The 10,990-nt window shown below is 43.8% G+C and overlaps 1 protein-coding gene across 1 annotated transcript; it reads left to right on the top strand.

The window, feature by feature from the left end:
• The first annotated feature begins 213 nt into the window (after positions 1-213).
• znf346 (zinc finger protein 346) lies at positions 214-10,729 on the top strand. Its single transcript, XM_028596119.1, has 7 exons — positions 214-296; positions 3,639-3,742; positions 4,864-4,956; positions 6,294-6,441; positions 7,691-7,930; positions 8,060-8,159; positions 10,341-10,729. The coding sequence occupies exons 1-7, from the start codon at positions 239-241 to the stop codon at positions 10,651-10,653; spliced, it is 1,056 nt and encodes a 351-aa protein (XP_028451920.1). The 5' UTR covers positions 214-238; the 3' UTR covers positions 10,654-10,729.
• The last annotated feature ends 261 nt before the right edge of the window (positions 10,730-10,990 follow it).

Genomic DNA, 10,990 nt, shown 5'->3' with positions numbered 1-10,990 from the left:
ATACACATACATCATAAACAGGATGATAAAATACCAAATCAACATGAATAATATGTACAATACAAGAAAAGATACAAAATAACTATTTCAATAGTCTATAAACAATACAACATATGTGCTGGTGTATCTATGGCTGGTACATGAAATTGATGCAGAGCTCGTTATTTGAACTCCCCCCTTCTTTGCCTGTCAGTTGCGCATGCGCATTAGAGCGTCTCTGTTTTTGAGTCAAAAAACCATGGCCGTGGCGATGCAGACGGAGGATTTTCCTTACTTGCCTTCGGGGCCGGCGGAGGGTATGACCTCTTTTTGTTAATAATTTCACGTTTATTTCTAAACGAGACTGCGTCAGTGCACTCAGTCACAGTCGCGGTTAATCAAGCTTTATTTGCCAACGTTGCCGTTAGCTTCTTGCGAGCCAGCTAGCTAGCTAGCTAGCTAACGTTAGCCCGGCATTGCAGGGTGAGCGGAGCAGGTTTGCTAAACAATGCTAAACTAGCCAAGCTAGCTGTAGCCGTTTCAGCTCCAAGGTCGAGTAGAGCATGTCTGCATCCGATGTTGCTGCAGCCGGATCGTGATCAATGCCTCCACCTGTGCTCCAGTTGAGACTGGGAGGCACCTTTTTAGATTTCGGTCAGCAGACATGCGTGTTTTTAGGTCATCAGGTTGCACTTAACCTATAACCCTGGTCTTGCGTCTCTGTACTTTTAGCTAGCGTCAGTAACACAACGCGGTTGTAAACACAAACATTCTAAATGTAATCTAAAATCTAATTCCTGTTGCAGTGTAGCAGGGTTATGTGAATGACATCAACTGACATGGAGTTAACGAGGGGGCCAGGCTGTTGCCTAGCAATGGAATTCCATTAATAAGGTCTATAATCCTGGTCTTGCCTTTGTAACGTTAGCTACCTAGCGTCAGTAACACAAGACACATGCTACGTTTGAACTTTTGAATGGACAGCTTTGTTGCTAAACTTCGTATGAAGTGTCTATAATCTTCAAAAGCGAGTCGTCTCTAAGTCGTGTCTTATATCGTTGTTATTTATGTGTTTGTGGTGCCGTCTGCTTTGTTAGGCAGGAACGCCGTTGTTAAATGGGTAAATGCGAATCCCCCTGTTTGTGTTTAGTATACTAAAGTCATACTAGCACAGTGTTGGATGAAGTATCATTTACTGCAGTAAAAGCACTAATACCACACTGTAAAGTAGGGCTGCCACCTCTTAGTCGATTAGTTGACTAATCGTAAAGTAGGGCTGCCACCTCTTAGTCGATTAGTTGACTAATCGGTCGTTTTGGTCTTAGTCGACTAGTCATTTTTTATGCCTATTCATGCTTAATTACTCATTTCCAAGAAACTTATGAGCACATTTATGGTAAACACAAGATTTAAAGTGGTGCTTTTGCAAGATTAATTGTGGAGAAACTCAGTTTTACAGATGGTTATTTAACTACATTTATATTGTGCTTTTCTAGTCTTAACCACCTCTCAAAACGCACAGCTCTGTCAATTAAATCAACTAATCGCTTAGTCAACAAAATTGTATAAGTGTTAGTCGACTAAGAAGTTCTTTAGTCGAGGACAGCCCTACTGTAAAGATACTCCGCTACAAATAAAAGTCCTGCTTTTGAAAATGTTCCTTCAGTAAAAGTCTGTAGGTGTAATCAGGCAAAATTTAAACCGAAAGAGTGTGTGGAAACATACACGGTCCATACAGAAGTTTATCACGTGATGTGTGTTTTTTTTTTTTTTTCTGACATGAAACCCAACAACTGGTGTGGACCAAAGTGCTTCACAAATACGCCGCCATAATCCAGAATAATGTGTTTGTCTTTATCGCTACAGCAGTGTCTCTGTGTGTGCTGTTGATGCGTCCTAATGTGTGTCTATGCACCCTTACCTGTGTATGGTGTGTGTGATACTTGTGTTATGTTTTTCTCATACCATCAACCTGCCAGTAGTCATGATCTGGGATAGTGGTTGTGTCATTTTACTCGTCTATGTCTTTCTTGGTTTATGTGTATTTGTTGTTTTGTTGTAGCGTATCTATTATTTTAAGCCTTCAACCGGCTAGGGACTGCAGATGAAAAAAGAGACATTTAAAATGCCATTAATACAAAAACAAAATGAGATGTGTCAGAAGTGCATCGCTGCTGCAGCCTGTGGGAGAGCAGAGAACACTTATTAATATCAACTTTGTTACCACTAGCCTCTCTAACATAAAAAGAGCATTGTAGGTGCTGTCATTTTTATGTACTTCTATTCACTTTCAATTAAATTCTATTTTATTTATAGTGTCAAATCTTAAAGGAACAAGTCGACTTATTGGGACTTCAGCTTATTCACCGTATCCCCCAGAGTTAAATTAGTCCATACATACCCTTCTCATCTCTGTGCGTGTTGTAACTCTGTCTGACGGCTCCACCGGTAGCTTAGCCTAGCACAGATCCTGGAGGTAACTGGTTCCAACTAGCCTACTGCTCCCAATAAGTGAAAAAATAACGTCAACATGTTCCTATTTACATGTTGTGATTTGTATAGTCACAGCATGTACGAATAACAAGGTCACTATGCTTTTACTATCTAGTAATTGTTGACTCTATTACTCCAACTCTGAGCGAACTCTCTGCTCCTCACCACAGGGCTTCAGGTGCTGCTAGCAAATCACTCCGCCCAAGTAGCAGAAGTAGCAGTGCTTCGCCTTTCTGAGAATATAGTTCCCAGTATGTATACGGTTAGAAGATGGCTGTGTCTCATGTGACCTTGTTATTCGTACACGCTGTGACTATACAAATCACAACATGTAAATAGGAACATGTTGGTGTTATTTTGTCACTTATTGGGAGCAGTAGGCTAGCTGGAACCGGTTACCTCCAGGATCTGTGCGAGGCTAGCGGTGGGTTACAACACACACAGAGATGAGAAGGGTATGTATGGACTTATCTAACTCTGGGGGATACGCTGAATATGCTAAAGTCCCAATGTCCTGGCATGTTCCTTTTAACAGGAGTGTTCTACCCAACCATGTTCATACAGTATATATATCTAATGTATTCATACTCTTACTGGTTGTTCTACATTTTTATTCTGTACATTACTCTGCACTTTACTGCTTTTTTTTTTTTTTTTACTTCTGGTTAGATGCTAAACTGCATTTTGTTGTCTTGTTGTGGACTCTTTGTTAATCTTATTTAATACACTCCTTAAGGACACTTTGTCTGAATGACAAAAGCTTTAAAACTTTGACAGACAACCAAATGTAATCCCCTGACTTAATACTTAGCTTAATAAATCCGTCTGATATATCACCAGTTATTTTTTTGTCACGTCTTTGAGTTGACGCATCACAATAAATACATTGTTTGAGCCAAGATCAATGACTCAAACTCCGAATTAGGCCCAAAATATTGTGTCTGTGTCTGGGGTTTACAGATTTGTGCGCAGGCCTTTGTCAGCGTACTTGCATGTGTTGTTAAAATGTGCACAAGGGGAGCGTCTTCCATTCACCGAGCAGGAATTACTACGAGAAAGAAAGCTGTTTAAAAAGGGCTTTTTTTTTTTTTTTTTAAAGTTCTGTTATAATTACATGTTCCCAGAAGATGCAACCTGATTTTTAAATGTGCTGTTTCTCTCTGCAGTAAATAAGCTGATAAAGGAGCACGGTGACCTGTTTTCTGACTCCCAGTGTAAAGTCTGCAGCGCTGTCCTCATTTCGGAGTCTCAGAAGTTAACTCATTATCAGGTCAGTGAGCCCTCTGTCTGCTGCTGCTTTTTCAATGCCAGGGGACTTATTTTTAACGGTGATACTACGCTCTGAGATATGGGGGAATGCTGCATAATTGTAAGTGGTTTTATCGAAATCGCAATATGGACTAGTGCAATATCCAAATCAAATATTTGTTAAAGGCAAAATATGTGTCAAACCATTCTGAATGAAGTATTGTGGTGCTGCAGAGACGTCCCGGCCTACAAATCCTATCCTTTTGTTTGCTACAGATCCTCGCCAAAATCACACAATAATCGTTTGAAGTTTTAAAAAAAAAAATTAGACTAATGATACAAAAATGATAATTCCCTCCAATATTGTGAATCGTATCGCAATATCAGTCAAAAATAATCGCAATTGGATATTTTCTTCATATCACGCAGCCCTAATGCATATTACATCACATTAATGCTTTTATATTTGACTGTAAGAGCACATCCACATTAAGCTGCCTAGGTGTAGGTAATATTTATGAGATTCAATCAAATCACGACTTTATTCTCAAGACAAAAGAAACAGGAAAAACATGTAAATGAAAATAACTCAAGTGCGATTTTGGCTGTTAGATCACAGACAGCACAAGAGGACAGAGCGGAGGTTTAATCAGCCGAGAGGAAGACGAAGAAGACATTAAACTGTTTTCCTGTTCAGACAGTTCAGTGTGGACAGAGATCTTAACGAATACACTAGACAAAAAGTTAAAAAAATAAGTACTAGGGCTGGAAATCTTTTTTTGTATCAGGGCTGAGATGATACCGGTGTTTCGGTGCCGGTACAAAATTGTACCCTGTTTTCATACTTCATCTTTTCGGTCTATAAAATGTTAGCCCCAATCACAAGTTAGACTAATTAAATATAGTTTGTTTAACTAATCCATCATTTGATCAGAGGTGCAGCCATAATGAAGCTGTGTTTTCTTGTTCAGGACACAATTCCTCACGTATTGTCCACTTTCCGTCCAAAAGCAGCACAGTCATCTTTCCTGTGTGACTGACCAGTCATCACACAAATAATCTTTGAAGAAAAAAAAATGTTCATGCAGTGGATCGGGGTCGTTGATGTTTGTTTGTTTGTTTGTTGTGCTTGTGTCTTTTCAGAGCAAGAAACATGCCAACAAAGTGCGGCGTTACCTTTCCATGCGAACTGAGAAGGAGCCAGCGGTGAAAAAGTTCAGGTCGTCGTCCGATAGTGTGAGTAAAACAGTGAGCAGTTGGATCTCCAGGGGTATTTTTTATTTTTATTTTTTATTTTTTATTTTTTTGGGCATTTTAGGTCTTTATTTCTATAGGATAGCTTAGACATGAAAGGAGAGAGAGGGAATGACATGTAGCAAAGGTGCTCATATTATGCTTTTTGGATTTTTCCCTTTCCTTTATTGTGTTATTTATCTTTTTTGTGCATGTTATAGGTTTACAAAGTGAAAAAGCCCAAAGTCCCCCCCCAAAGGGACTTACTATCTCCAACAGAAAACACTGTTCACCAACTGCTCCAAACAGCTCTATTGTAGTCCAGCCTTTACTTCAGAGACAAACGTGGTCACTTTGTAACACACGTTATAATGCTAGCCTAGCTGCTAGCGTAGCACGCCCTCATACTCTGCTTCTGACTGGCTAGTAGTCCTTACCTAGCTACTGCACATGTGCGACTTCCAACAAAGATGGAACAGAAGTGAGATGTCTCACTCTTTAGCTAAAACGGAGAGCTCAACACACAGGGTGAAAAGAGGAGCTGTAGCAATGCACAGTACAACAACATTTTTTATTTAATTAAACCATGTAAACCTATTCTGATATAGCCTATAAATACAATTATAAACCTGAAAATGAGCATAATGTGAGCACTTTATGTCCAACCCTGAATGCTCCCGCTGCTTTTTGTACCACATTTTCCCTGCACACACTGGGCCTCCTGCCTCACCAGCCTGCCGTTGACTCTTGTGTGCCAGTGAGTTCACTAACGCGTCATTAATTCAAACACAACCCACATAGCCTATCCTGGAATACACCCATTCATTTATGTGAGCAACGGGCCGACGCGCATTCACCGCCTCGTTCGCTTCACACGCACTCCGATCACATTGAGCTTATACACGCAGCAGAGGAGGAGGGATGCCGCTTGGCTGTTGTAAGCGTTAAATAAAACTCTGTCTACATTTCTCAAATCCAAGATTAACTTGGTCTCAGAGTCCAAATCTAAGTGTTTGTTGTCATTATTTTATTGGGCATTTAACTATAATATCTCGGTGTGACGCATCAATAAAAATGGATTGATGTAATATCGATGATGATGAAAGCTAACGGAGTCTGTGTGGCTGTGGTGTATATTAAATGTAGTTTAATGTTAAATTACTGTGAAGATAAGCAGGTGCATCTGTTAGCCGCATCTCACAGTCGATGCGATTGAAAGCTCCGAAAAAGCCTTTTCCCCACACAAAGCCCGTTAGTCATTTTTTTTTTTTTTTTTTTTTTAAACCAGGCTCTTGTAGCCATTAATGATTTAATGTGGCTGTGTGTGTCTTTGTAAGCAGGACTGTAACAACGGAGACACCGACCGGTCGAAGGTGTGTCATGTCTGTAACATGACCTTCTCCTCTGCTGTGATGGCCGAGTCTCACTACCAGGGCAAAGTTCACGCCAAGAACCTAAGGCTGAAAGCCGTCGGCCCCCAGGCCCCAGGTGTGTACGTCTATTTGTACAATTTTGTGTATTTTTTCCCTATGAGAGCGTGTAAGCGGAGTGCGAGGATTTTGCATGGAGCGCAAGAGCGAATTTTTTAAAAGTCGGAGCATCGCCCTTATCGCCCCCGCTCCAATTTTCGCCCGAGCCCGCCTCGGTGTTACTGCAGCGTACAGTACATGCAGACGAACGGTTCCCGCCCTCCTGCTCCATGCCGCCAGTGCCCGTCGTCCAGCGGACTTTATGCTGGCGGAGCTCCAGGCATGAATGGATGGATGGATGGAGGGTGGGTGACGTTCATCGGATCAATACAACAAAGCTTTATTTCTTCTTTTGGAGCGAGAGGTGAGCAATATACTGTAAGTGGAGCGGGGTGAAATTAGAGATGAGCGCGGGGCGATACTGAGCGGAGTGGCTGGGAGCGGCTTTCAGTGGGGGAGCAGGGAACGAGGGGGGAGCAGGGAACGAGGGGGGAGCAGACATTCTCATCGCTCCACTCTGCTCCACGTGCTCCGTTTCCTGTGTGAATGTATGATTTACATTGGAACTTGTTGCTTCTGAAGGTGCTAATTAGAGTTACACGATATTGCGATATCAATATTAATTTAAATATTTTTAAACGTATCAAAAGTTACGGGAAAATGCATCAAAATAGATTCATAACAAATACAACACAAGGTTTATTTCAACTGACGGTCATTTTGGACTGGTCCAACATGAATAAATAAATCAATAAGGACCATGTCTACAGAACAGGACATGTTCTACTGGTTGGACAGTATAAACTAAATCAATAAAGAAAACCGGACACAACTTTTCTTCCTCTTCTCTGATTCGTTCCGTTTTGTTGTCTCTATCTATTTCTTCACTTACACTGTCACTCAAAATATGCCCACACGTGGTACGCTCCATAGGGTTTATCACGTAGTGGACCCGTGCTCTCACGTGCACTAACATGTGCATGTGGCACGGTAACTGGCCAATGAAACATGACCATTACAGCGTTACAAGCTCTAAATCGAACACGACTAAGCCACACCGCCAACGGACGGGACGCAGCGCTCCACAAAGTAAACCAAATATTGCATACTTATCGCGTCACTTTCGATGTATTGCGATCATGATATTGAGTCCATATATCTTGCACTCCTCGATATAATATTGCGCAACGTGATATTGCGATAACGACATTGAGTCGATGTATCTTGCACCCCTAGTGCTAATTGTGTTTGTTGTATCTCCTCTCCAGCCGTAGCCTCCCAAACGCCGCCAACAGTCCAGCCGAAGAAGAAACCAGCAGACGACTCGAGCGGCGCGCCGGCGACGGGCGGCGGCAACAACAACAACAACCCGGACCGTTTCTGCTCCATCTGCCAGGCCTCCTTCAACAACCCGCTCATGGCCCAGCAGCACTACGTGGGCAAGAAGCATAGAAAGCAGATGACCAAGCTGAAACTGATGGAGACGTACGGCCCCTCCACTGCACCAGGTCAGACCACAGCTGGTCATGTAGTTGTGTGTGCAGAGCCACTCCTTCTGAGGATAAGTCATTCATTTTTTTTTTTTTTTTCTGTGTGGACAAGAAAACGAACCTCTCTCCTTTTCTGCGTGTCCACAGCTTCCACACTAAAGGGCTACCAATGCACCGTCTGCGGCATTGAGCTGAACTCGGTGGAGCAGTACCAGTCTCATATCAGTGGTGCCAAACATAAGAACCAGTAAGTTCACACATCCCTTCTAACTGGTATATCCTCCTAATCCGATTAAGCCTGACACAGGAGAGGGGGTCTTATTTGGTTTGCTTTAGACCTATACTTCATTTTTAAAGGAACACGCCGACTTATTGGGACTTTGGCTTATTCACCGTATCCCCCAGAGTTAGATAAGTCCATACAGACCCTTCTCATCTCCGTGTGTGTCTGTCTGACGCCCCCAGCTCTAGCTTAAGCCCGGGACACACGGGGCCGATTATCGGCCGTTGGACAGTCTGGCGAGGTCAGTGACTCGAGTCTGTTCGGTGTGTCCTGTGTCGTCGTCCGTCTGGGGGGCTGTCGGCGTTCATTTTGGCCGACTTGACATGTTCAGTCAGCGGCAGGGCAGTCGGGACTCACCCGGAAATGGGGAGCGGAATGAGGTGACTACAGTCTCTCAAAATCTGCCGAAAATCTTTTAAACTGACCTTTGTTGAGCTGATATGAAGACAGATTCAGCAGCTGCACGGCCTATTTCTCGCTTAAAATGTTTCCAGAAACACGTTTCGGTGAACTATTTTAGTACAATATGAGATCGTATTCTGAACGAGCCGCCATGACAGTCTGGCTTTGAACTTCCGGAGAAAACAAACCCATGTGACGCGATCGTCCAATCAGCTGCCGGTTGTCATTTCTTGGGCAACAATACAGAATAGCGCCACCTGCTGCTATGGAGACGTATTACGTTTCTCAAGTCGTTGTCGCCTCTGTGTCCCGAGGCAGTTTTTTGGACCTCGGGGACGCGACTGATCATTCCGACTGGCTTTTCTGCCGAGGGTCGGCCGTCTGGTTGGTGTGTAACCACTTTTAGCCTAGCACAGATCCTGGAGGTAACCAGTTCCAACTAGCCTACTGCTCCCAATAAGTGCCAAAAATAACACCACCATGTTCCTATTTACGTGTTGTGATTTGTACAAATAACACAGCCGTCTTCTAACAGGATATAAACTGTTATGTTTATAAAATGTTCTCAGAAAGGCGAAGCACTGCTACTTCTGCTACTTGGGCGGAGTGATATGCTTGCAGCACCTGAGAAGCCCCGAGCAGAGATATGTGTCCGTTCCAAAGGTCTCCGTTTGTGCCCGTCCAGACTACAAAGCAACCCCGGAGTTTTTCAAACCAAACGGGGGGCAGCAGTGTTTCCAAATGTCTCCGTTTCAGGGGCTCTGAAACACCAGATTAGTGTAGAGGCGTAAACGTGTTTTTTAAACCAAAATGTAGTAGTGTAGATGTAGCCTCAGACTTAATACCCACACTGTACATCTGGTAAGCTGGACTAGTCTGAACTAACGAATCAGAAGAGTGGAAAACCAACCAAACAGCCCTTAGAAAAACAGATAGTCCAGGGTTTCTGCCAGTGTTTTGCAAGCCTGGTGGCCCACCGGGCCTAAGTTGCCCCCCCAACAGGCCTAAGGCCAGCCACACACTGGCTGCGTGGTGTGAGCGTGTCAGCTGCGTGGCGTGTCCATTTTTATTTCGGCTCCGGTGTTGCCGCGCCGAAAACGCGTGCATGCTAGAAATAGGACAGACGCCTATTTTTCACGCGACACGCAAGTGTGTTGGAAGAGTTTTCAGGCAAAATAGAATAGGAAAAGATGTTTATATGTCATTTTGACACAAATACACATTAATAAATGACATGTTGATGTTTGAAAGTCCCGAGGTTTTGACATAAATGCAGATATAAATGTAATTTAAAAAAAATTTAAATAAATAATTATCAATTTTCAAATATCCTGTCAATACAGAACAAAATATTCTGCAGCCGCCACGCAACAGAAACGCCATGCTCACGCCACGCAGCCAGTGTGTGGCCGGCTTAAACCGCTCGAAAAACATTTTAAAATGTATTTTTAAGAACTTTTTAAAACTACAGGTGCAGTAAGACTCCAGTAAGCTTTTAGCACCGACTTAATGTAGGGCCCTATGGAATCTGTCTTATAGCTTTTTTTAATTCTATATTTTGCGATTCCGTCCATGATTCTGTTATCACAGAAACTATTGGGCTCTACATTAACGCACTGCCATCAGTCTGTGACTGGCCCCAGCCGGGCCCTCATCGAAAAAAGACACTTAACCCGCGCTAGACTACTTTCCTGGGGGGAAACCCCCGAAGTCTCAAAATAATCTTAATGTGTCTTTTAATAGAGTGAAGAAATCCGGCCTGAACGCTGCGGAGAACCAAGACGCAGCGGAGCAACCGTACGAGGGCGACAACCAGTACGCCGGCGGACACGAGCAGTTCACCGCAGCCGACGAGCAGTTCACCGCAGCCGACGAGCAGTTCACCGCAGCCGACGAGCAGTACGCCCCCGCCGACGAGCAGTACGCCCCCGCCGACGAGCAGTACGCCCCCGCCGACGAGCAGTACGCCCCCGCCGATGACACGCCGTACGCAGCCAGAGATAACCAGTACGCTCCCGAGGACACGGAGTACTCAGAGGAGTACCAGTTTACTTGAGGGCTGGGCTGGTACGGACTGCAGAGGTTTCAGTCAGGACTTGGAATGACACGCAACAACCAGCCCCCCCCCCACCCTACCCTACCCTCCACCCTACCCCCCACCCTCCTTTTTAACACATTAAGATCAACCTCCACTTCTCAGTAGCCCTCCTCCTCCCCCCGGAGCAGAGTCACCTGGACTACCCCCAATGTGGTATTTTAGCATTTTTGGGTTCCCAACGAAACAGTATTTGGTTACACGTCACTTGAAGGTATCTACACAGGAGTGACATGACACAGGAGTGACATGACACTGTCATAAACGTGTCATAAACATTAGAAACAAGTCAAACGTT

The sequence above is a fragment of the Perca flavescens genome, chromosome 13, assembly GCF_004354835.1.
Source record: "Perca flavescens isolate YP-PL-M2 chromosome 13, PFLA_1.0, whole genome shotgun sequence".
NCBI lineage: Eukaryota > Metazoa > Chordata > Actinopteri > Perciformes > Percidae > Perca > Perca flavescens.
The sequence above is the reverse complement of the archived record's forward strand: the minus strand, read 5'-3'. Positions and strand labels throughout refer to the sequence as shown.